We start from the raw sequence: 27122 nt of genomic DNA, 5'->3' as shown, positions 1-27122 counted from the left end.
TTGTCCAGTGTAATCTACAATGACTGACACCAGCTGTAAAAATGAGTGAGATTTTCTTTTTAATCTTGTTAAAAGTACAAACATATCAAAATCCTTCCATCACAGAACTGTTAGTAAGGGACTAACACCCGTGATATTTACATTTATTTACAACAGCGAGTGATGCCCAAATCGTAGGGCGAAGGAGCTGGTGGAGTTCACCGCAGTTCTACCCCACCCCTTCACTAGGTGAAGTTACAGCTTTCCACAAGGATGTGTGTGGCTGCAGACCGTGTGAGGAATCACAAGGGCCTGCTCTGCCATTCAATGAGATCAGCGGTGCGAAACCAAAGTTCATGGCACCCGTTCAGGGCCAGACGCACCACCTCCTCACACAGAGTGCAGCCTCTCGAAGCAGCATACACTGTGTACAGCAGACCCTTGAGGGTAGGAATGAAACCAGCAAATGACCTCCACACTTGAATTCCTTACACAAGTTTCATTGTCTTGAACACTTTTCCATAATCCCACCCATACCTCCTCGCGATCCTGTTTCACAGATATATACAGACACACCTCAAGCTTCCTGGAAGACAAATATAATGAATGTGTTCCTTCCCTTCCACCTCTACTCCTGTGGGCCCAGACCCCCTTTTAATGCTTCCCGTAGATTTCACCAGGAGGGAGAGAATTTTGGCTGTGCCCACACTGTGGTTCCAGAATGCCCTAGAAATGGCACCTCCCTTAAACAATGAATTTTACAACGTAACGCCAACTTTAAGGAGCAAATGGAAAATTAGAAAACTCTCACGCACACAGTCGACTCTCTTCTGAGGAGGAAAATGTTGGTCTATCGGGCACCCGCTGAACCTCTGGATATCCTGTTCCCACTAACCCTGCCCCGCGTGTCCAGAGAGCTGCCACTCGAAGTACAAGGCTCCCCTTGGCTTGTTTCCCATCAGCCACCTTGGCAAGCATCAGCATGGCTGTAGCTCCAACCCATTTATGATTCGAGATGCCCAATTGGGCAGAGAGGAACAGATGGGGTAGCACTATGGTCGTCAGTGAAGGGAATTTGGACGGTGGATGGGGACCAATCGAGTCGGTCAGAGTTGTTCCACGAGGACCTGCTACAGAAAAGCCCAAATAAGTGTTTTCTGAAATTAGTTCACTTGAAGCCTTGCAGCTGAGAAGAGATTTGGCCCTCACCAGGTCTATCTCCCTGCGGTAGGGGCCGTCCTTGGCTGACCAAACCCTTCTGGTCCTCGAGTGATTCAGATTCCGGTGGAGTGGGGATCACAGAGAAGAGAGAGGGATAGAGAAGGGCATTACAGCTCTGATAAACCTGCCCTGACCCACCCACAGCTGATCCAAACCCCTGGTCTGAGCACCTGCCCTGGTGTGGAACCCTGGAGCAATGGAAATACATCAACTCAGACCAAGAACTGCCTTTGATTTGGGAGGTGAGAGTGCTACATTATTCCCTTGCTTGAGGAAGTGCTTTCAAATGACTCTCCAGATTGACTTATGAATATCTCCAGCTTTTCTCTTGCCCCACTATGGTAATTATCTGCCCCCCTCCCCCCCCCCCACCAATCATAAACATAAAAACTGAAGGTGCTTGAAATAGCAGGATAGACAGGTCTCTGGAGAGTTAACATTTCAGGCTGATGACTTTTCATCCGAACCTTTAAAGAGAACCCCCCCCCCCCCCCAACAACACACTTCCTCCCAGAGATACTCCATCTACCCCTGGAGGGAAATAAAAAGGTTCCAACGTATGAAACAACCGTCTTTAACCTTTTGAGCTATGCAGGAGAACTGTACAGCTTTACTCAATGCTGCATCCACTAATGTTGTTCACAAGGTTGAGAAAGGGAGACACCAGCAAGTTCAACAGCGCTCTCAAAAGAAAAATACAACATATTGCAAAAACAAGGAAGTAAGTGCATTGTTAAAACCAGCTTTCCTGCCTTAATAAAAATGATAATCGGTTCGGGGTAAAACCTGCTTCCTCCGGGGAGGTTAGGGCATGTAGCTGGTTTTACATTCTGTTTTCTTCAGACCAAGCAACATGGCGTCGAACTGGTAGGTCAACTTTTTCTTGATCTTGCGGATCTCGCCGGTCTTGCCATAGTTCCGCAGGGCCCGAGCCATCTTCTGGTAGGTCATCTTCTTGCGGTTGCCCTTCTGCATTCCCCAGCGATGAGCCAGCATCTCTTTGTGCTTGGAGGAGAACTGGAAGGTGCCCTTCTCCCGGTCCACCCACCAGACGCAGTCCCGCATGTCCCCGCTCTTCAGGAGTTCCAGCAGGAACTGGTAGAGCCGCACCTTCTTCCTGGTACCTGTGCGGTGGGTGGGAAGGGAGACAGTTATTTGATGAGTCGAGGTTACTGGAGAGAGGGGAGAGAACTACTCTGGGGAGGAAGAGGACTCAGTACTGGGTGGGGGGGAGCAGTCTGGGAATTAGCTCTCAAGTTCTGTACAGGGGATACTCAAAGAAGGTGCAGCATCACGACTCCTGCAACCCAGTTTTGATTCTGACCTCTATTGCTGTCTGTGTGGAGCCTGCATGATTCCCCTGTGACTGCATAGGTTTCTTCCCACAACTGGAGAGGCATGGTTAGTATAGCAGTTAGCACAGTGCTGTTAAAATGCCAGAAACTGGGGGTTTGAATCTGGTGCTGCCTGTAAGGAGTTTGTACGTTTTCCCTGTGTATGCGTGTGTTTTCCCAGGGGCTCCGATTTCTTCCCACCCTCCAAAACATACTGGGGGCTGTAGGTCAAATGGGCATAATTGGACGCCATGGTCTTGTGGGCTGAAAGGGCCTGTTACCATGCTATATGTCTAAATTTAAAATCCCAAAGATGTGCCGGTCAGAGAGTTTATTAGCCACTATAAATTGCCCCCATTGTGTGGGTGATGGGTAGAATCTGGTGGGGGGGGGAACAGGTGATGGGAATATGGGGTGAATAAAATGGGTAATGGTAGGTAAAAATTGGTGTGCTATGGTCAGCATTGGCTGGAGGGTCTGTTTCCATATTGTGCCAGAGTAAAGAATTCTAAAAGGTCAACAACTCTGTAATCACTGTTGAATGTCTATTTTGAATAAAGATCAAGAGGAGTTCACTCTAAAACAGAATGACGTACGAAAGCGCACCCACTGTGGTATATTAACCTCTCCTCAATCACCATGGGTTGGAATGTAGATTGCCGAGGGTCATGTGACTCCTCAGGAACCTAGTGGGAATGTAGATTGTGGAGGGGCATGGGACTCCTCTGGAACCTAGTGGGAATGTAGATTGTGGAGGGTCATGTGACTCCTCTGGAACCTAGTGGGAATGTAGATTGTGGAGGGGCATGTGGCCTCTCCACCTGGAACCTAGTGGGAATGTAGATTGCGGAGGGGCATGTGGCCTCTCCACCTGGAACCTAGTTGGAAGTTACGGTACCTGCCAATCAAGGTCAAGCCATGCCCATAGGTCAGCGCACACCTGGCCAATCGCCCCTTTATTTGCCTCATCGATAACTTGGGCCGGACTCTCCAGCTGATGGCACTATAAAGCCTACCATGTGCGAGTTATCTGCCTTTTTCTTCTGGTATGAATTTGTGTAATAGTCGAATTTTGCGTAAAGTTTAGGGGGTTGACTATTACATGCATACTATTTCTGACTGTAGGGTGTCGGGAGCTCAGATGGGCAGTTGGAGCCCAGGCGAAAGGGCATCGAGAGCTCAGATAGGCTGGTGAATTTTACACATGATATAGGGAAAATGATATCAACTATTACAGGTGCTACTCGGGAGAACAATCATCAGGTGCACACCTCAAACCCTCCCACCCCCCATCAAAGAGCAGTTGTTGCCATGGACAGCAAGCTCCCTCCATCGGGGTCTGATCCTGATATCCCTCCACGATCAGATTTCCTCTCAACTTTCTCTCCTGCGTGGCTACCTTTTCTCAGCTCTGCACCTAACAACCTCCCTCACAACCTGGACACGATCCAAGGAAATCCAAGACATTGACCGCTTCCACCCCCACCCCCCAGCCTCCCATTGAATCGACCCAAACTCCAACCACATCACGAAAACCGGGAATACCCCAGCAGCAAATCAATGAGGAGTGGACAGTTGCTCACCTCCGTCGTGTGATGAGGATTCTCTGGGAGGAATGTTCTCATCAAATTCACTGTCGGACACCTCCAGCACAGGACTGCCCAGGTTATAGTCATCATCCTCGGACACCGACGGGCTCGAGAGGTCGGCAGATGTCTGATAGGAAGAGTACATCATTGGGAATACCTGGAGGTGAAAGGAAAGGAGGTGGCAAGATAAAGTCTCCGTAGTGAGAGGGTGACTGACAAGTGATCTTATCAGGGCATGGTGTGTGATTATCAAAGGAATGGGGGGGGAGAAGAGAGGAGGGAATCAGATGAGAGAGAGAGGAAAGAGGGAATTATGACAGAGAAGGGAAAAGTGAGAGATAAAGAGAGAGAGGTGGAAGATAGAGGGGGGGGTCAGAGAATTTGGAAGCAAGGGCAAAGAGAATGAAAGTGCGGTTTGAACGAGAGCAAGGTCATAGGGATGGCACTTGGGCAAAGGTAAGGAAAGATGCAATCTTCTTCAGGATGACTTAGATCTGACTGACTTCCCGACACCTGAGCACTTACCCCTTTCCCCAGTAGATGCTGCTGTATCTGTTCTACCAAGGGTCAGGTCTAGTGACAGGAACAGACAACTGTGTTTCAGAGGGAAGCTGGGGACTAGGGCACTGTCAACATGCTGGTTAGGAACTCCGAGAGGCAACAGAACAAGGAGAAAGACGAAGCAGCAAAGCAGCTCGCACACACACCTTTCCTTTCAATTAGCCCAAACTGACTGCCTTTTTCACGAAGCATTCTCCTCTTTCTCTCTGTTTGGACGTTTCTTAATTTACTTTAATTTAGTTTTTTTTTAAATTTAAAAAAAATTAATTTCGACATACAGCATGGTAACAGATCCTTCCGACCATGAGCCTGCGCCGCCCCATTACCCTAATTAACCTAGGCCCCTGGTACGTTTTAAAGAGAGGGTGAGAACCGGAGCATCTGGAGGAAACCCACGGAGACACGGGGAGAACATACAAACTCCTTACAGACAGTGCAGGATTCGAACCCCTGTCGTGATCGGTTACGTTAACCGTGCCGTGCTAGAAATATCCTCACGTGACCTTTCGCCCATCGCTGCCCTGCACTACTATCCAGATCACACGCCATCCACAGAGCACATTTTTCACTGGGCCAGTGGTTCACAACCATTTTTTTCCCCATTCATAAGATGCCATAGGTGCTCTGTGGTTAGTAAGGAATTATTTTAGGTGGCATGTGAGTGGGAAAAAAGGTTGAGAACCACTGCATTAGGCCATCAGAGATCATTGTTTCCCCCATAAACATAAACTACTAACTCCCTACACTACTAATTCGACTAAATGACTAATTCAACTATTGAAGAAGTTTGCCTTTACTGCAACTCAACTATAGTGGGTTTTTTTTTAAATCAAGCTCCTATTCGGCTGCAGTAAGGAAGAATTTCAGTCCACGTGTACTTTGTACAATGTATATGACAAGAAGGACTCAACCATTATCAAACTCTTGTATTACAAGGGGTTGGTACAGGCTGCAAACATTCAGAGGTTTCACAACATTCACAGATGGAGTGGCACTGTTGAGTATTGACTAGAAACAAAGTGATGCTCTGGCAGAAGAACCATGGTGGTTTATTCAGGAAAAACAGATGGTGAGAAAGAGTCATGTGTTATGAGTCATGTGATTGGGACACTTAAAGAAACAGTATTTCGGTATTGATTAGTCAGCCATCTGAGGCGGAATGACTCTGTGTGGAAATTGACATTTCTGCTGATTCTCCTTGCCAGGGGAGTTATTGAGCCACCATGACCATGTAATGGTCATTTTGATTGACCCATATCTGGGTAAAGGAAGCAGGCGAATTCCTGCATTGGATCATGAACACTGAGATGGTCGTTTTGACTGACCCGTGCCTGGGTTTTGAGAACATCGTGGAATTCACACATTTCATTTCCCCTACACAAGGAAGAGGGGAGTTGTAATAAATCCAAAAAGATATTTCTCTGGAAGCAACTTAACAAAGATTTGTGAGTTTCCAGTAGTCCAGTCATTCAGTCTCTCCCACCTTCTTTGTAATGACTTCTGAGCATCAGTTTAAAAGTTTCAGCACAGGATTTCTAAGACTGAACTTTGGGAATGACTTTGCAAAATTGTGCCTTAGCTGTAATGGTTTGGGTCACACACACATGCACATACACGCACGATAAGTCTATTCATGCAGCGTTGGGGTAGATTTAAGTAAAATGTTATATTATGAGTAATTATTAATCAATATTTTGTTTTAAAAATAACACTGCCTTGGTGAATTTCTACTGCTGTTAATCTGTGACTTAACACATTGTTCCTGTGCAGAATGATGTAGGTGAGACAAAATAATGCGAGGGCGATGGCCCTGTGCTTTTCTTTCTCCTCTTGGAACTGCCCAGAGATTGGACCCCCCTTGTCACCCAAGTACCTGGTTGTACTCCTCCTCCAACGGGCAGCTGCTGTGGTTCGGCAATGAGGGGTCGGGCGTGCTCACCACCTCCAGTGGAAACTGAGGGTACAGGCTCTGCAGGTGGGAGACTGGCACGTTCTGAAGCTGCGTGAACTGCCCTCCGTCAAAGTGGTCGTAGCCCACTGCATGGTGCTCCGTGCCAGCCCAGTAATGATCTAAACGCAGGGAGGCAACTCGTTAAGAGATTTCAGATTTATTGTCAAAGTGCATACATACACATACAACCCTGAGATTCTTCTGTCTGCTGGCAAGGCAGAATCACCACTTATTGGTAGTGCAAAAAAAACTGCATAGTGTATACATGTAAACAAATAAAGAAATGTTAACAGATAATGAATGTAAACAAATTGACTGTGCAATACAGAGAGAATTTTTAAAAAATCAATAAAGTGCACAAATAAGAATCCTTGACTGAGTTTGTTGTTGAGGAATCTAATGGTAAGCTACATTTCTGGAGCTCTACAACACGGTAGTCTGATGATCTTTCCTGGCTTCAATGGGCTAGCAGATGGCTGTAAACACCAAGGTCCAGGGAAGGAGGCCGTCCCATTGGAGTCCCTGTGCCAACTTGCAGAAGCTTCCCAATAAGGTCAGTAATTTTATCCCAATCACCCGACACGCTCAGTTAACCCAGATCTATGCCTCCATGGGAGATGGATTAGACCAGAGATAGACACCAGCACAGGGCAGTTGTTTCAATGACCTGATTCTGTACATTGAATATAGACCACTAACCAAGTACACTGTTAACCTAGGGAAAAGCCTGCGTATTACAGAAATGGGACACAGCACTGAGTTTGATACGCGTAGAGCTCAACGTGTATATGGCCATTTCCCATCAATATCCCCCAGCACCCAACAGACCAATTATAGTTCCCATGACTTCTGGGCCAGGTTGGATTTTTAAATTTATATTTAGACATACAGCACAGTATCAGGCCCTTTCTGCCCACAAACCCGTGCTGCACAATTACACCCAACTGACCTACAACCCCCGGTTTGTTTTGAAGGGTGGGAGGAAACTGAAGTGCTCAGACACCAACACTGGAAGTACGTTTAAACTCTTGGATATGAACCCCGGTCGCTGGCACTGTAACAGTGTTGTGCAAATCGCCCTTTTTCTGCAGGATTCTGGGGGTTCCTTCAGATCAACTCATTGCCCCTTTCCCTGAAGCCTTTCCATACTCTGCGATTGTTGGGATATTGTCCATTTGCCCAGATGATCACCAACATCTCTCAGGACAAAATGGCCTGCCTGATTAACACCTCATCTGTCACTGCTATCAACATCCACTGAACATCGGAAGAGCTGGATAGAGTAGACATGGAGCAAATACCTCCAGTAGTGGGAGGGTAGAGGGTCAGAGGGCACAGCTTAAGAATATTAATTTTTTAAATTTAGACATACAGTCCATGAGTCCATGCTATCCAATGTACACCCCATTAACCACAAGCCCGGTATGTTTTGAATGGTGGGAGGAAACTGGATCCCCAGAGAAAACGGGCGCAGGCACGGAGAGTACATCCAAACTCCTCACAGACAGCACGGGATTCAAAACCTAGTCCGGTCCTGATTGCTGCCGTTGTAAAGGTTAACCACTACACCAACCGTGTTGCCCTCAAAAAGACATCCCTTTAGAACAGAGAATGATGAATCTGTGGAATCCGTCGCAACAGACGACTGTGAAGGCCGAGTCATTGGGGACATTTAAAGCAGAGATTGATAGGTTCTTGTAAGGGTTTCAAAGGTTATGGGAAGAATGCAGGAAAGTGGATTTTGAGAGGGAAAATACATCAGCTGCGATTTGAATGACAGAGTAGACTCGATCTGCAAATGGCCTAATTGTTCTCCTCGGATTATGGACATTAACGACCCCACCACCAGGGCACAGTGGCTGAATCTACAGGATTACACTGGCTGTCGGGTTCCTCAATAGCTGCAGCTTCCAATGTCTAGGGTGCAAGAACAATAGGCACATTCCCTTCAGTTCATTCATTAACCCCCATGTGATCCCCTCCTCCATTGTTTCTGGGAAAACTCCTGCAACCATTTTTCCCACCCAGACTTCAGAGATCCAACACCCACCTGATGAAGAAGACAAGGGAATGGGCAGCAAATGCTGACCTCGACAGTGACAGTCAACTCCGGGGGGGTTGGTGGGTGGGGGACAGCAAGAATACAGCGGCGCCGTCAAGTACGACAAAAATCTTGCAGCATTTCACTGGCACTAAGCAGAAATGGTTGAAGTAAATGTTCCCTGGGTCAGAGGCAGATAATGCAGGGCTGGACAGGGCTCCCAAACGGAGAGAGATTGAGAGAGATTGAGAGAGAGAGAGAGAGAGAGAGAGAGAGATTGAGAGAGAGAGAGAGAGAGAGAGAGAGAGAGAGAGAGAGAGAGAGAGAACAGGCCCTCACCTGTAGGTTGTTCTGGATCAGCCACATAGTATGAATACAGAGTTGGCGCGTGCTTGCAGTATGCATCTGTTTCATACGACACTGCATCAGGGTACTATGGAGAAGAAACAGAATTATTAGTTTGCTGGCTTGCCATTCATTATCAGGTGTTCCTGTCTCATGGTTAAGGACGTCCTCCGTGTGATAAAGGACTCTTATTCCCCTGACCAGCCACTGAGATATTTATTCAACAGAGAGTGTGGGTCCCGCAGTATTGGAAGAGTGCAGATTTGCGAAGCGGGCACAGAGAAGGGTACAAGGGTCCTTGTCATGGTTCAGCGTGACAGATCTGCGGGCTGCTCCCTGGGGACTCACACACACAGAGTCAGACATCCAGAACTGGCAGACCATCAAACCGGTGAAAGACGCACTTGAGTCAGACCAGAACCCGCTGGTCTTTCAGCGCATGGAAATGTCGGTGCGGGAATGCTGCTGACTGGCCCATTCCAGGCCTCTGAGGCTTGGTGCAGCCGACTCGAGGGGCACTGTAGGGAAGGACCTCCCATACTAGATGGGCTGAGACCGAGGGGCAGCCCCCCTCAAGCAACAGAGCGGTGGGGGGGGGGGGAAGTAACAACAAGGTGCCACAGTGGTGGTAATGGTTTAAATAGGAATTGATATAATGATGTACAGTGATATAAAACCAAGGGAGGGAGAGAATTTGAACAGTTTTCTTTTTGTAAATAATTTATTCTGAAGAATCTATTTTTGGTTAAGAAAAACTTTGAAGCAGTCGCTGTTGATCAGAGTCTTTCCTGCTGTCATCAGACTCTTGAATGGACCTTACTGCATTATTTAATGTACTTTTCTCAGAAGCCTGTATTTTGTCTTTGTAACACGATACACTGCACTGTTTAATTCACTGTAACAGTACACCTAGCACTTTGATTTATTATTCCATTAACTGCTGTATTCACCTTATATACTTAAGTAATTGTCGATCTGTGTAATAGTCTCCCCCCCACCCCCACTGTGGCCCATAAATCACGTGTTTTCCATATGACCTGTATAAAAGTCAACCCCCCCCACCACATTTTTGGCCCTGGCCACTCACCCTTCTGAGCTCCCAACACCCCAACTGTGGACCCTGGGCCCGCCTGCCCACTAGAGCCCTGGCCCCAGACTCTCTCCTAGGCCTTGGCCGACCACCCATCTGAGCTCCTGACCCTCCGGCCACAGACTCTCCTCGGCCCCAGCTGCCCACCCATCTGAGCTCCTGATGCCTGGAACACAGATCTCCCTCCCAGTCCCAGTCATCCGAGCTCTCAGTGCCTTGAACAACACAGGTGCTTACAGCAGTCAAAAGGATGAACCCCTGTAAAAGCTGACCTGCCCAAATAACTTGATTTTTACATGCTATACTGTATATATGGTAAGTGTGGATTGACCTTTCTGGACAGCACTCCAATAAAGCTTTTCCCTTTAACAAATGACAAAAAATAATTCAATTATAATCTAATATTGGGGCAGCAAGGAGAACACCTTTGCTCTTCTTTGAAGTCAACTTTGTCAGAGATTTAAATCCAGGGCCTCTGTCTAATACCTCCCAGGAGTGAAGCACTGCCTCATCCCTGCACCGTGAGCATTAACTGAGGAGGAAGGCAAGGACACTGGTACAAAGTAAAGCACCTTCCGCCAAACCCTGCTCGGCTACAAGCTCCTGTGTACAAACCTGGCAGAAAGCCATCAGATTTGAATGTTTCCCCAACAGACGTTGGTGTCTTGTTTCACTGAATTCGAGTGCACCGACATCTTTGCTATTTATTTCTACAGCATTTGCTCGTTCATGATCAGGTGGACCCTCTAATGGAACTGGTTAAGCCCAAGCTGCCATCTGTTTCCTCTTTGTGTCTGCAAGACACTCTTTGGGCTCTTATCTGCGGAGCCAGTGCCCTCAGCGGGGACAGAAGTTGGACGAGATTGCCTAATGGAGTGTGCAAGTAATTTGAATAGATAGTTGGCCCTGCCCTCTTGTCTGCCACCTCTCCTCACAGCCATTCAACCATGTGGCTCGAGCCCTTTCTGCGTATGCCCATTCTAACAGGACACCTTGTGGTGATCTGGAGACCATGAACTAAAGAGCTCACAAAAGAGCCCCTGCAGAATGAAACGACGCTACAGCGAGGATCTCAATCAACCCCGCTGCTCCGCTCAACAGAGTGTAGCTGCTGCCATGTGAAGGCAGCAGATTGAGCAATGGATCTCAGCCTGAATCAGTTCTCCTGATGGAAAATCACATGCTCTTGATGCTTACAGAAAAGTTAGCCAACAGATCATGAAGAAAGAACCAAAAGGGAAATGGGGGATTTTTTTTCTTTCAGTTTTGAAATCACGGACATAATGGTTGTAACATCATGTTGCCTTTTCAGGAGGCCAGGGCAGGCTCAGAGACTCCCATTTCTTTGTTTCTCCATGGTACAGGACACAATAGTTCCCCTTTTGCCCGAGTGCCCGGCGCTCCAACAATTCACGAAGAGATAAGAATCACCCAGGGCAAAGGAGCTTGATTGGTTGGCGCAGCGAGTGGAACCTCTGCCTCACAGCGCCAGTGGCCCCGGGTTCAATTCTGACCATGGATGCTGTCTGGGCGGAGTTTTAAGGTTCTCCTCGTGACTGCATGGGTTTCCCCTGCTTCTCTCTCCCCCCACCCCCCCCCCCCCCCCCACGCAGCCAAAAGATGTGCAGGTCAATGCATACATTTGCTGTTATAAATTCCCCCCTCCCCCTGTGTTGGTGAGGGGTGGAATCCAGGGGCAATTGATGGGAATGTAGGGAGAATAAAAATGGAATCAGTGGATGTTTCGTGGCTTGTGGTTCACACAGACTCGAAGGACTGATGAGGCTACTTCTGCTCTGTATGTAACCATCCAAGTAAAGTTGGCCACTGAAATGGAATCTGATTGATCACCATAATAATCGCCCCTCCAGCACCAGCACGCTGTGGCCGCAATGTGGGCCATCAGTAGATGTACTGCAAAACATGACCTGAGGAGCCATGACTTCCACCAGCAAGAGGATGCATGAGGACATCATTAACTTAGTCCCCCTTTGAACCATTCATCATCCATATCCCCACAAAACGGTGCTGGGACTTGCAGGGGCTTGCCAAAGAAGCAGCCCCTCTCTCTCTCATTAGCCCTCTCCTCCAGAGCACTCGGTGCCCACAGCACACGCAGAGCCTGTCGCCCACGTTCTGCACATGCATCGCCAGCGCATGCGGTGCCCACAACACACTTAGTGCCCACAACAATGTTCATAACAGTGCCCAAAACAATGTGCCCACAACTCACTCAGAGCCTACAACATGTGGTGCCCACATCACATGCACTGCCCACAGCACACATGATGCCCTTGACATGTACAGCGTCCGGAAGGCTCGGCCTCTCTATCACAAGACCACTATCCCCTGTTGCAAAAATCTATAATTTTATAAAATGCTTTGATACTTACGAGAGAAATCTGTGACGATTCAATCCTAGAAGGAAAGAAAAATGCATGAATAAGAACATTACAAGCATTAGAAAGCATTTCTCCAACCACAGGACACAAACACCAGCATCTGGAGATACCCTGTTCCAAAGCCAGCTCAGCTCCTCCATGGGGCGATAAATGAATGAAGTGGGTATTGAGGGGCAGGAGAGAGAGGGAATTCTATGCAGGAATGAGATAAGAACAAAAGAAATGGGATTAGTCGTGATCATTCAGGAAGTGGTGTGAGATTGTTGGCGAGCAGTGGATGGTGTATTCCCGTTTAATGGAACACATTCATGATTACGGGCACAGATGTTAAGCTACTCTTTTGATAGGAGGCCAAAGATTTCAGCTGCCCTACCACTCCAGCCTTCGATGTAAAATAAAAAGCAAATCTGCAGTTAAAGAGGAAAATCCAAATACAATCCTGGATTCTGGAACTGAAGTAAAGAGAGAAAAGTACTGCAAACATTAACTCTCTCTCTTTGCATAGATGCTAAGCCGCAGAATATTTCCAGCATTTAAATGGTGCTGTTCACTACAGGCCATCCCAAGATATGTTACAATCAATTAAATAAGAATCAATGGTTCAAATCACACAAAATATTCACCAGTTGAAGCAGCAGCAATGGAGAGAGTTTCCGAGTTGTGGCTTGAGTCAATAGCCCTGCAGTTTTGAAGCAAATCATTACGGCAGTTTCTCCCTCCCTTCACAAATGACTGCCCTGCCCCCACCCCTGCCAGGGTATTTCAAGGCTTTCCCATTTTATTTCAAACTTTCAGCATCTGCAGTATTTTGCTTCTGGATCAATTTGCTGCAAGTCATTTAGGAAGAGAATCCTGCCATAGAGTTGAAGGGAGACATAGTTCTGGGCAATACAAAGACCATTCAGCACATCAAGCCTACACTGAGGGAACCGAAGCCCTCAAGGGAATCCCATTTGGTCACAAGGAGAAGGTGCACAGATAGCACCGGAGTTGAGAATTGAACCCAGGACCTCTGGATCTGAGGCATCAACAGCCACTGCTGCATTCCTCATAGTAATACTGGAGAAATTATTTAACAGTGACAACGGGTGTAATGGGGAAGGCTCCAGCCTTCTCTAGACTCCAAACGTCCATGGTTTCTTCACCAGGAACTAACACTGCTAAAGTTGTTCGGTGAGAAGCTGGGGGAACTCGGGGGCTGGAGAGCATCCGCAGAGAGATATGATTGGTCAATTTTTTAGGTCAGGAACCTTAAAATAAAAATGTTGACTGACCATTTCTCTCCACGGATGCTGCTGGACTCATTGAGTTTCTGCAGCATCAACTGGTTCACTCCAGGTTCCAGTGTCCCCAGTTCATCCATCTCTTTCTTTCACAGCACTCGTTCTGATTTATTCAGTAAGGGCTAAACAGATTCAGGATTAATCACAGGTCTCTCAAATGCTCATCAGGGTATCAGGTGGCCCAGACTGCTGTAAAATGGAATTCTAGAACTTTGCCACACAGACGGAGCCCCATTCTGCTGAACATAGATGATCGTCCTCCTTGAAGCATTTTGCTGTGCGTGGCCTCCAGTATGGGGACACCAATACTCCTGAGAGTAAAACCCTGCAAAAGATAGTGAACACAGCCAAAGACATCACAGGTAAGACTCTTCCCACCATTGAGAACCTCTACAGGAGAGTGCTGCTGTCGGAGAGCAGCAGCCATCATCAAGGAGCCACATCACTTGGCACTTGCTCTGTTCTCACTGCTACCATCAGGAAAGAGGCCATAAGGCTCGCACCACCAGGTTCAAGAACAGTTTCTCCCCCTCCACCATCAGACTCCTCAACGACAAAATCAATCAGGGACTCATTTAAGGGCTTTTACTTTTTTTTTAACTGTATTGCACAATTTGCTTACATTTCTTGATTTGTTTACATGAATACGATGAGTACCGTTTATCCTGCACTATCCATAAGTGGTCATTCTGCCTCACCCGCAGGAAAAAGAATCAGGGCAGTAAGCGATGCCATGTACATTCTGATAAGAAATACAGGAAAAAGAATCTCAGGGCAGTAGGTGATGCCATGTACGTACTCTGACAAGAAATACAGGAAAAATAATCTCAGGGCAGTAGGTGATGCCATGTACGTACTCTGACAAGAAATACAGGAAAAATAATCTCAGGTCAGAAGGTGATGCCATGTACGTACTCTGACAAGAAATACAGGAAAAATAATCTCAGGGCAGTAGGTGATGCCATGTACGTACTCTGACAAGAAATACAGGAAAAATAATCTCAGGGCAGTAGGTGATGCCATGTACGTACTCTGACAAGAAATCTGAAATTGGAATCGATTGCAGTTATTCCAAAACAAAATTATGTTCTATTCATTGCCACTCTGATTGTTCAAGCATTGAGCCCTGGTCTGGGAAACCCCATTCACTCGGACCAATCCCTCAAAACCCTTCTTCAAGTTGAACCTTAACTCCTTGAGAAGTCCGTCCCACATTCAATGTGCATGGCACATGCTGACCTGGGCCAGGTGAAATAAGCTGGTGCAGTGACTTTAAGGGGTCAATGTGCAAATCCACCACTAACCGCTGAATTAGGCTCATAACCCCTTTCACCAGAGAAAGGGTGGAAGTTTGGATGGAGAAGGTGCATGGTGAAGGGGAGGATCATTTTTGATCCAGATTCATGGAATCAAATCCCCCAGCAGAGCGGGAGTTCATCCTTTGAAAGAGCAATCCAACCACTCCCTCTCATCCTCAGGGCCTTCCTAAATTCAAGATTCCTTCTCTCCTATTCAAGCTTTCAGCTCCCTTTGGAGATATTATTCACATTGTGGGTTCCAAATCCTAACACAGTGTGTAAAACAGTTACATTATAGTGGAAATGCTACCTGAAGGCAGAGTGGCTGTGATTGGTTTACTCTGCTGTCAATCAAGCCTGGTGGCTGAGTTGCTGTAGGCAAAGGACGAATTGAAATTTGTCTGCAGCCATCCACCACTTGCAGGGGACAGGTTCCCTGCTGAGTTTGAGAAAAGTTGGTGTGGTTTCTGTTATGTTCTCTTTCCTCTGCCATTGCTTGGTTTCTGTTTAATTGATGTTGGCAATTACGTATTTGACTCTTTGGTGATGCCTTGACAGTTGCCCCACCCATAAACCTATTCATTGGCTGACAAAGCTGTCAATATAAACACAAGAACTTCTGTCAATATAAACATACAAACATAAGAAGTAGGAACAAAAGTTGGCCATCCGGCCCGTCGAGCCTGATCCGCCATTCAATGTGATCATGGCTGGTCTGATCATCTCTACCTACCTGCCTTTTCTTCATATCCCTTACTATATAAAAATCTATCCACTCTTGTCTTAAAAACCATATATTTACTGAGGTCTCCTCCACTGCTTCAATGGGCAGTGAATTCAACCCTCTGTCCTAAATCTACTACCCTGAAACTTGAGGCTATGTCCCCAAGTTCTGGTCTCCTTCACCAATGGAAACAACTTGCCTACCTCTATCTTAACAATGCCTTTCATAATTTTATATGTTTCTCCAAGATCCCCTCCCATTCTTCTAAATTCCAGCGTGTACAGTCTCAGATGACTCAATCTCTCCCTATAGGCCAGCCCCTCATCTCTGGAATCAGCCTGGCGGATCTCCTCTGCTCTGCCTCTAAAGCCAGTCCATCCTTCCTCGAGTAAGGAGTCCGGAAGTGCCCGCAGGGCTCCAGGTGCGACACAAACAACAACCATCTCCCGCCGCAGTAGACTGCAGCTGCTGGAAGCTGAACACAAATTTCTGGAGGATTTCAGCGGGGCCGAGCAGCATCCATGGGAGAAAAAAGGTCAGCATTTCAAGCCAAAACCAGTCTCCATAAAGGGTTCCAGCTCAAAACATCCATCATTCACTGATGCTGCTTGAAATGGAGTTCCTCTGGCACCCTGTGTTCAGCATCATCTCCCTTCAGATTCTTTTGCCATTTATCTGCAACCTTTTAATTCTGCGCCCCACTCCCACACCAACATTTCAGTCCATGGCCTCGTGTACTGTCAAACCGTGATCACCCATAAATTGGAAGAGTAACACCTAATTTTTCCGTCAGGGCGCCCTCCAGCCGGATGCTGTAAGTATCGACTTCTCCGGTGTTTGCTGGCCTGCTCTCCTTTCTCCTCACTTCCCTATCTTCTTTCCTCCAGCTCTCCACCCCTTTTCTCCATTCATAGAGCCGTCTCCCCCCCACTCCCTGTTGGCTGCTGTGCCCTCCCTCTCTTACCCACCATTTTGCTCAAACCTCAATGAAGGACTCAAGCCCGAAATGTTGGTTATCTTTGCTGTATAAAGTTTATAATATATTGCTTGACTTTCTCCAGTGTTGTGTTTTTACTTCAATCACAGCGTCTGAATACTTTTGTGTTGTCTGTGGTTCTCATCCCTTCCCCGTACTAAAGAGAACGATGGTAATTGCTCTGATCTCTCTGCACTTCCTGTCTTCTCTCTCTTCCCTGCCAGCCTGATCGCCGTGTAAGTTTGGGCCACACATTACACCTCCAGCATAGATATAAAAGGAAGCTAATAACTTAGCCATCACCATCCTGAAGCAAGGAGGCTGGGAACAGATAAATGGTTGCGGGGAAATCGCACGCACATTGCAAGCGTTCCAATAATCCCCACTCCTAATCCGTGTACTTTGGAAACTGCACCCTCCTCTAAGTCCAATGGGGGTGAGAACTTTGTGCTGGGCTGGTAGTGCTGCCTTGCCTCCTCGGAGACCGTGGTTCAATCCAGTGCTGTGTCCCTGGTATCACTGGGTCTCTTCCAGGTGCTTTTGCTTTGTTCGGGTGCCAGCCAACATATGTCCATACCTTGATGAAGGGCTCAAGCCCGAAATGTTGGTTCTGTATCTTTATCTTTGCTACATAAAGGACACTGCTTGACCTGCTGAGTTTCTCTGGCATCCTGTTTTTCACTTCCTTTTTTTCCCCTCTTCCAGCTTCCCTCTCATCCCAGAGACAGGCTGGTTGAGAGAAGGTCACAGCACAGAAGTGGGTCCTTCAGTCCTTCTAGTCTGCGCCGATCCATTTGGTCAATAGTTAACCTGTCCTTGGTTTCGCGGGTGGCTGGAGAGTCGGGGGTGGGGGGGAAGAGGGAGGCAGTTGTGAGAGAACAGGTTAATGAGGAAATGGGTAGGAATGGCTTTGGTCTGAGAACCAGTCAAGAAAATGGGGCAAATAGGTCATAAGAAAATTTAGCTCAGAGGAAATAGAATGAAAGTTCCATGATCTAGGGATAGACCTGACTCACTTAAATGCAACATCTATATTGCTTATAGATACATGATGATGGCTTTTGGGCTTGTTCCCATGGCTATAATGAAGAGAGGTCTGCATCACACCTCCATCTACCACAGCCCTTCATTTACAAGGATGGTATCAAAGTGTCCCTGAATCGGGGAAGACCACGCAGGCTCCATCCTGCAAAAGTGGCTGAGGGAGGTGTGACAGAGTTAGCGATAGAGCCGTGGAACAAATGCAGTGAAGATACATCCACAGGAGAGAGCCCTAAATGTCAAGAATATGAAAATTCCTCATGAAATTAGCTGAGGAACTTAGATTATACACAAAAGTGGTGTTTGAAAGCATTAGGTCATGAGGGACGGAACAAACACTTACATGGACATATGGGCTGAATGGACCCTTCTCTGCTGTAGACCAGTGGCATGGAAATGTTAACATGAATAAATCCAACAGAAGGTTCAAAGAATAAACCAGTAGAACGTGGAACTCACGGCAGTGAGTTTAGGTTGATTTTGTGTTAAGGCACACAAGAAGCCAAAGACCAGGATGGAGGTGAAAGAAAAGGGGTTGACCATCTTCACCGACTACTGTGCGTCCTTTCTGGAGCAGAAAAGGCTCTTGACCAAGAGCTGCGAGACGCACAAGTGACACACAATAGAGGAAAGCCACTTGTGGAAGTCACTCTTACCAAATCACAAAATAAGCATGAGTCATCAGAACGAAAAGCTGCCTTGGGAGCTGCTGCTATGAAGCCGTGGGGGTCAGGATCGTACTTGGAATTATTTTGGTCGATCCCCTCAACCCCACCCCAGGGTCACTTCAGCACCACTCCGTGCTAACATGGGTCATCCCTCTGAAAACAGTTGCAGAATTCCAACGTGGGACAAGGAACAAGATTCACATTGGTCACTCACACTGCAAATTCCTGGCAACCTTTTATATTTCGATATCCTTTTCTATTACTTTTTCTGCCTTAAGCCACATGCTGATCCCTACTGTTGGTGCATCTTACATTCCTGTGAGGCTAGCAAGTAGGAATTCCCATGTATCTGTACATTGTACTAATGTATAGGACAATAAACTCTTGTATCCTATCATATGAAAGGATTATTCTTTTCCCTCTTCAAACATGCTGTAATGGCCGCAGGGGTGCAGCCTGGCCCCTAACTTCTGTGAATACAGTTCGAGGAGTGAGACTGGAGGGAGGTGGGGGGTGAGTGGTGCAGTATGTCCCATGGACTGTGTTCTGCAGAAACCCCAGCAAGAGGAGCCATGATGTCCCAGCTCAGCCATCTTTCCAAAATATTGCCTGATCGCCAATCATTTGATACCATGTCTGCCAAGTTCCTGAGGATTTTTTTGCAGCAAGAAAGATGCTGTTGGTACAGGTCCCACCACTGCCAATGGTAGCATCTTTCCTGTAGTAGCTTTGTGGCAAAGTTACTGGACTAACCTTGGGAAGCCTGGGCCTCCTCTTCAGAGAAGAGGACTTGAAGCCCATCCCAATAGCTGGAGATTTAAATTGAAGTAACAGTGACTGAAAACCATACTGTCAGAAAAAGCAACATATCTGGTTCACGACGAGACACGTCTGATGCTGCAAACTGGTACAAAACTGTAAGCCGCTTCATCACCTACTGATGAAGGGTTCCAACCTGAAATTCCTTTGCACCCACTGAGGCTGTTTGTCCTCCTGAGTTCCTCCCAGCAGAATGCACTTTCGCACCTGAACCACTGATGTCCATCAAGGAAGGAGATCTGCCATCATAACCCGCTCTGGCCAACAGGTGAATCTAAATCTGCTGTGATTGACGCTCCCTCAGTTCTCACTTAATGATGCACAAGTCAGGGTCATTCGCGGTTATTGCCTCCTCCCAAATGAGGTATTGTGACCCCACCCCCACCCACCCACAGCCCTAGTGTCGCGAGCGTCACTTGACTCTATTATTAGCGCATTTTTCCATTACATCGGAGGTAGGGCTAAGTGTGACGGCGGCGCATGGAGGAGGCTCATGGCAGGTGGGAAGACACCAACCCCACCCCACCCTCTCTCCGCTGAGCGAGTTTTCGAACATCAGATTTGTGCCTCACTCACCACGGTCCCCCAAATGCCTCCCACCTCCCCCGCACCCCCCCCACCCCGATTAGACTTGTTCTGATGTGGACCCTGGCACAGGTAATGATAAGACATGCTAATGCCAAGAACAGACAGAAAGGAACATTTCAAGGAGGTGACACACAGTCGGAAAGTGCTGGAAAAACTCAGCAGCTTGGGCTGCATCTATGGAAGGAGAAGCATCTCTCTCTCTCCCTCTTTCTCAGACTGTAAGGGACACCGGGCGACACAAATGGCAGCTCTTTGTCTGCCTTATGGCAGACAGAAGACAATTTTGTGTAATGTTACATGTTCTGTACTGTAACATGACTATAAAGGATTCTCGAATCTTATCTCCAGCCTCTAATTTAATTCTCATTTACCAATGACCATTGCCTTTCCAATCAATGTGTCACCACAGAGTCTTAGATTTCAGCTGGTCTAACTGCTGATTCCATATCAAGAATGCTCTATGCTTAACCACCTGAGTGTAACTGACAGCCCAGCCCAGTGTTGGAGGTGCAAGTCAGTAGCTGAAAACTGCAATGGATATTCTTGCTCTAAACATTCAGCTGGCCCCTTTGCTGGAAATGGGTCAGGAATTAACAAAAGCAGGGTGCTTAAAACTATTTTATTTTTACAGTGGCACTTCTAAACATCTATGGCATTTCCATTTTGTCTCCAAGAAAATTCCTGCACCTCAGCTTCATTCAAGGATGGGTGTGAACTCCTACTCCACAATGCACCCTCTCCATCTCACCCTCTCCACTTAGTTAACTTGATCAGTGATTGTTTTGATTTCATCTCCCCTTAACCCAGAGCCCACTCCTCCAACAAACCACAATTTTTTTTTTTTTAAAAAGGTTACGTGGTAGAATGTGTTGATTTTTTTTTAAAAAGAACTGTTCTCAATCATTTATTAATACTTGTCCCAAGGATGTGGCCTAGTTCTTCTTGGCTTCAGCTCCTGCAGGAACGTGACATGGAAAAACTTACACCTGACGAGAACCTGGAACGGTCTGGGGCCTGAGATGGTACAGTTCTGGAGGATGCCACTGCAGGCTGTCACACGCACCGGACAAATGGCCCCCTGTGGAGTCAGCTTCACATTTCTTTCAATGTTGACTAATTCCAGACTTTCAACAGGCGTTTGTTTTGGAGAAGTGACATCTCCCAGAGATGGCCACATGAGCCGGGTGCACTGTGTGACACCACATGGCAGAAACCAAAATAGGAGAAGTTTCATTATTGGTTTGCCTGCACTTTCCTGTTAGTGACCACTGGGGATGCTGCAATCCCTCACTCTGTGGTCAATGCCAAAGAGGGAGCAGAGTCCATCCAAGGAAGGCATCGGATGGAGCCGAGTGCCTTTGAGGGTTTGTCTTCAAAGGAACTGTAGAGTTCCAATGTTCAACCCCGAAGAACTGTGGGACAGAGAAATCTATTGCTGTACAAGGCCGAGAGCCTTCCTCAGAGCAGCTACCCTGCTCTTGGATGGCTCCTTGTGGCCAGTTGAACGTGTGGGAAGCGGTTGCTTACCCTTCTGGTGAGAGTACATTTTTAAGTTAGGTGCGGGGAGGATGGGCATTAATTGAGGAAGTCACTGTGCTGGTCTCAAATTCTCCCTCACAACAATCACCCCTGGAGTTATCTGAAATATAAAGTTGAAACACAATAGTCTGCAGATGCTGGGATTGTTGTAAAAACACACCAAAATGCTGGAGAAACTCTTGTAGCATCATAGGAGGTAAAGATACATTACCGATGTTTCAGGCCTGAGTCCTTCTTCAAGGAACAAGCAGATTCTTGAGTCAGGGTTCAGGCCCAAAATGTCAGTGATGTATCTTTACCTCCTCTGGACCTCTCCTCCAGCATTTCTGTGTTTTTACTGAAAAAAAAATCTGATTAAACTTTTACACAGTTTCATCAAGGACTGCGTCAGGAGACGTTTGTCATCCTGTCTTTTCGAAGGACTGGAAACAAATGGATTGCTGGTAGAGAGAAAAGTCAAAGTTTTGGACTCCTTATCTGAGGAAGGACATCCTCGCCATGCAAGGGGTGCAGAGAAGATTCACTAGACTGATACCAGAGGTGGAATATGAAGAAAGGTTGGATAGACTAGGCTTGTATTCTCTGGAATTTAGAAGATTGAGGGGGGGGGATCTTATAGAAATATATAAAATTCTTAAGGGTTTAGACAGGCTAGACGCAGGTAGGTCGTTTCCAATGCTGGGAAAAACCAGAACCAGCGGTCACAGTTTAAGGATAAGGGGGAAGATTTTTAGGACTGAGATGAGGAAAAATTTCTTCTCTCAGAGGATGATGGATCTGTGGAATTCTTTGCCACGGGAAGTAGTTGAGGCCGGTTCTTTGTCAATATTTAAGTTAGATTTGGCGCTTGTGGATCAAGGGGTATGGGGAGAAGGCAGGAACCGGGTACTGATCAGCCATGATCATACTGAATGGCAGTGTAGGCTTGAAGGGCCAAATGCCCAACTCCTGCACCTATTTTTCTATGGTATTTGGCAATAACAACCTGCATTTATATACCACCTTGAATATAATTAATGACACAAGGTTCACAGGAGCACTACCAATCAAAAAGATGTTAGAGCAAACGACTGAAAGTTTGGATGAGGTAGGATTGATAGAGCACCATGGAAGAGAGAGATGGAGAAACTGAAAGTTTCAGGGAGGGAGTTCAATGGTTGAAGGCACTGCCATTTATGGTGGGGTGAAGGAAGGCAAGTACAGTCAGGAAGCCAGAGCGGGGCGACATCAAGAGAAGGTTGTATGCTGTTTCAGAGATAGAGAGAGGCTAATATTATGTTGAAGACACGGAAAATAAAATTTGAATAACCTCAATATTCAGACTCGGGTAGACCTTTGAAGGGTGAACAACAAATTTAGCAACAAGAGCTGTTTCTGTTGTCGAAAAATCCCAAGGCTCATTAGGGAAATCGGCAGTCTGGTGTTCATGTACCATTGGGAGAGAAACAGTTGCAATTGTTCAACAGCATTTTATCAACAGTTAAAAACAACTGCTGTTACTATACAGCTGTTTGCAGAAACTTGTTGGGCTGACATCTTACATTTAGAAAAAACAAATGTACATTTTTAGCTGTAAAACAGGCAAGGATATCCTGAGATTATAAAGGGTAGCATAAAGGGAGGCCATTTCTTTGTCAACAACAATAATGCAAAAATATTTCTGCCAATGACCCAAGGATTGATTTTTAGGCAGCTCAAAAGATCAAAACTGTCAACCAAAGATCTTCAGTTAACATTTCAGGTTACGAACCATCTGGTGAAGAATCCTACTCCTGAAATGTCAACCATTTCTATCTCCTCAGGGGCTGCCTGACCCATCGAGTGTTTCCAGCTATTTTTTAAAAATATCTGCAACATTTTGATTACCCACTTCCCCTACCCAAGATCACCCCTCACTGTCTTTTTGTGGACACCGAACCCTGTAATTGCTCCAAGCTAGATTTGAATCTCACTCTAGCCGTGCCACATTCATTGCATCCATTAACACCACTTTGCATTGGTCACTTGGCTGGACAGCAATTGACCTTCCACAGGCATTGCGACCAGCTAGAGCAATCCCAAGACACAAAGGCCTCAGATCTGCAAATGGGTGACACACTCCTCCAGTTCATTATCATGTGAGCGACACTAATTTTCAGTGTGGTTTACACTATATTTTTAAAACATGATGAGGAAACCAAAAGAAAATCTTCTTGCTGCTTTCTGTTGGATAGATAGAAAGACAGTACAACTTCATTTCTGACTGAGAAGCAAGTTTTAAACAGCAGTTGCCACAAAAGACAATGCAAATAAGCTGTCTATTTATATTAGCAAGAATCAATAATAAATAACACCCTTAGAGACCAGGATCTGCTCCAGTGCCCCCGTCAATATTTCCAGTTGTGCACAGCCCTGCGAGAATCTGATTAACTGGTCATTCTCCTTGCTCTTAAAGTGGAAAGTTGCTGGCAGCAAATGACAACAACTTTCCCCTTCTCTGAGACAACACGAGGTTACCCAGGGATTGTACATCCAAACATCTGGAGCAGGCATTAGAATGCATGCGAACAAAAGTTTTGAGATTCCATCCAATTCGGGGTTTGCCCCTAAACTCGGATAGAAAATACAGATGCTCAACCCCCAACCATTTATTTCTCTGCACTGTTGCTCAAACTATTAATGATTTAATATACCAGCTTCACTTCAAGACTTCACAAAATTGTTGTTCAACCCACTTTACACAATTGAATAACAGCAAGGTCAAAATAAACAGCCAAAAAGGCAGAATCAGACCCATTTGGATGGGGGGGGGGGGGGGGAGGGAAGCAATTGTCCAAAAAAAAAGTTTGTGCTGAAGGCCAATTTCCTTAAAATAGTCCAAATTACTTCGGTTTAAATTTCTTTACAAAATCCATTCCTATTTACATGCATTAATTATTATCCTGATCTCATCCACTGTTTGTACCCCCAAAAAAGAATTGATAAACTATCAAGTAACTTGGGTGAAAGAGCGCCGGCGACTCAAGCAGACTTGAAAAAAGTTCTTCGCTTGTTTTGGGACGGGACGTGAGGCTGTGCTGGGACTGAGTGCTGTACCCATCTGGGAACTGCCTTAAGTAATTACTTACTGTGGCGTTTCCAGGGTGTGCATGGTGAACTGAGCAGAGATGAGAAGCCCCGGGTCTTCGGTCTTGTTTCTTTGGAGAGCAAGCTCGTGTCGCTACAAGCTTTTAAAAAGAATCCGAATTCGAAGTGGGAGGAGTCTTGTGATTTGACTCCGAAAAAAAAATCCCCTTTGATATTGCACAATCAACATTTCTGGGAGTTGTTTAGACACTGAGTGCGAATGCATTTTTGGCTTCTGGCGTGTGCGAGATGCTGAAGCAAGAACTTGCTTTACTGAAAATGTGCCAATAACACTTTCCTGCATAGCGCCAAGAGATTAACAAGCGGCATCAATGCCCTTTTTCTGAGGCGGCATCGTTGCAACCCTACCTGAGCGTCCTGTAATATGAAAAGCAGGAGGGAGATCTCAGCCTGTGACAATAGATCGCTTGTTTCCTGGCCCCTGCGGCAAAACTTTTGTAACGCTCAGCTCTAATGCACGACCAGGGACTGCACTCTCACTTCCCAAACCTCATGCCAGTGGCAAATCACCTACTTGCAGGATGCCCTTCCACTGTTGGAGCTTCTGCCCAGTAGCCCCTATTAGGACAGGTCCTGCTGCGCCCAGGAGCCAACCCCTGGAACTCCCACCGCACTGCACCAGAGAGGATTATCCAGCTGATCTCAGGTGAGAGGGGTGGGCGCCACCATGGCTTCATCTTCCAATGGCTGAGGCCAACCCCACGAGGATCTCGTGTATCATCTTTCTCCCATGGCACAATATTTGTTGTCTTGCGGCCAGCATCTCAGTCCACACGTTGATATAAACCACCTTACAAAATAAAATGGTGCAAGAGAGGTAAGGTACGGCAGTGTCTTTCAGGAATCTGATGGCGGCGGGGGAGGCGCTGTCCTTGTGCCGCTGAGGGCTCGCCTTCAGGCTCTTGTACTCTTTGCTCTGATGGTAGCAAAGTGAGGAGGCCATGGCCTGGATGTTGGGGGATCCTTGAGGATAAAGGCTGCTTTATTAAGACACCATCTGTGGTAGATTCCTTGATGGAGTGAAGTTTGGTTCCTGTGATATCACAGGCCGAGTTAACAGCCCTCTGGAGTTTATTGTTGTCCTGAGTGTTGGGACTTCTGTTCCAAACAATGATGCAACCAGCCTGAATACTCTCTATTGTACACTTGGAGAAGCTTTTCACAAAATATAGCTGCTGGTGAGCCTTCTTCCTGATTGCATTGACATGGAGGCTCCAAGACAGATCCTCAGAGATGTTGACACCCAGGACTTTGAAGTTCTTGACCCTTGCCACTGCAAGTCCTCAATGAGGACTGGGTCGTGATCTGATTTCCTCCTGATGTCACCAATCATCTCCTTGATTTTGCTGACATTGAGCACAAGGTTCTTGTTGTGACACCACTCGACAAGCTGATCTATCTCTCTCCTGTACGTTTCCTCATTGCTGTCCGTGATTCTGCCGACAACCGTGGTGTCATCGGCAAATTTGTAGTAAACTGCCCCTTATCTACCAGTAGGCCTCATCAATTCAATATGTCTCTAATCCAAGCCCACCCCCATTCCAATTACACCCCCAAACCCTATCCTCAATCCAGTGGTAACAATTCCAACACCTTCATTAATCCGTGACACCTTGAACCTAACCCCCTTGTCCATTGGTGATCATGTCAATGACTCACTAATCAAACGAACCACAAGTCCAGAAATTTACCTGAACCAAGTCACCAGAGCAACAACCAACTCATTCAGTTCAGCTCTTAAAACATAGTCAAGTTTATTGACATCTGATTGCACAAATCTTTGGCTTGGCTTCGCGGACGAAGATTTATGGAGGGGGTAAATGTCCACGTCAGCTGCAGGCTCGTTTGTGGCTGACAAGTCCGATGCGGGACAGGCAGACACGGTTGCAGCGGTTGCAGAGGAAAATTGGTTGGTTGGGGTTGGGTTTTTTCTCCTTTGCCTTTTGTCAGTGAGGTGGGCTCTCCGGTCTTCTTCAAAGGACGTTGCTGCCCGCCAAACTGTGAGGCGCCAAGATGCACGGTTTGAGGCGATATCAGCCCACTGGCAGTGGTCAATGTGGCAGGCACCAAGAGATTTCTTTAGGCAGTCCTTGTACCTTTTCTTTGGTGCACCTCTGTCACGGTGGCCAGTGGAGAGCTCGCCATATAACACGATCTTGGGAAGGCGATGGTCCTCCATTTTGGAGACGTGACCCACCCAGCGCAGCTGGATCTTCAGCTGCGTGGACTCGATGCTGTCGACCTCTGCCATCTCGAGTACTTCGACGTTAGGGACGAAAGCGCTCCAATGAATGTTGAGGATGGAGCGGAGACAACGCTGGTGGAAGCGTTCTAGGAGCCGTAGGTGATGCCGGTAGAGGACCCATGATTCGGAGCCGAACAGGAGTGTGGGTATGACAACGGCTCTGTATACGCTTATCTTTGTGAGGTTTTTCAATTGGTTGTTTTTCCAGACTCTTTTGTGTAGTCTTCCAAAGGCGCTATTTGCCTTGGCGAGTCTGTTGTCTATCTCGTTGTCGATCCTTGCATCTGATGAAATGGTGCAGC

General features: G+C 46.7%; 1 protein-coding gene across 1 annotated transcript; it reads right to left on the bottom strand.

The window, feature by feature from the left end:
* Positions 1 to 42: 42 nt before the first annotated feature.
* On the bottom strand, positions 43 to 24668 carry LOC138748678 (transcription factor Spi-B-like). The gene is made up of 6 exons (XM_069909284.1): positions 24557 to 24668; positions 12505 to 12529; positions 9016 to 9109; positions 6558 to 6754; positions 4118 to 4280; positions 43 to 2324 (listed from the first exon to the last, which is right to left on the bottom strand). Exons 1-6 carry the CDS (start codon positions 24577 to 24579, stop codon positions 2005 to 2007), a joined length of 822 nt encoding a protein of 273 aa, XP_069765385.1. The 5' UTR covers positions 24580 to 24668; the 3' UTR covers positions 43 to 2004.
* Positions 24669 to 27122: the final 2454 nt, after the last annotated feature.

Source organism: Narcine bancroftii, chromosome 13 (assembly GCF_036971445.1).
Source record: "Narcine bancroftii isolate sNarBan1 chromosome 13, sNarBan1.hap1, whole genome shotgun sequence".
Taxonomy (NCBI): domain Eukaryota; kingdom Metazoa; phylum Chordata; class Chondrichthyes; order Torpediniformes; family Narcinidae; genus Narcine; species Narcine bancroftii.
This window is presented reverse-complemented; position numbering and strand designations above follow the sequence as displayed.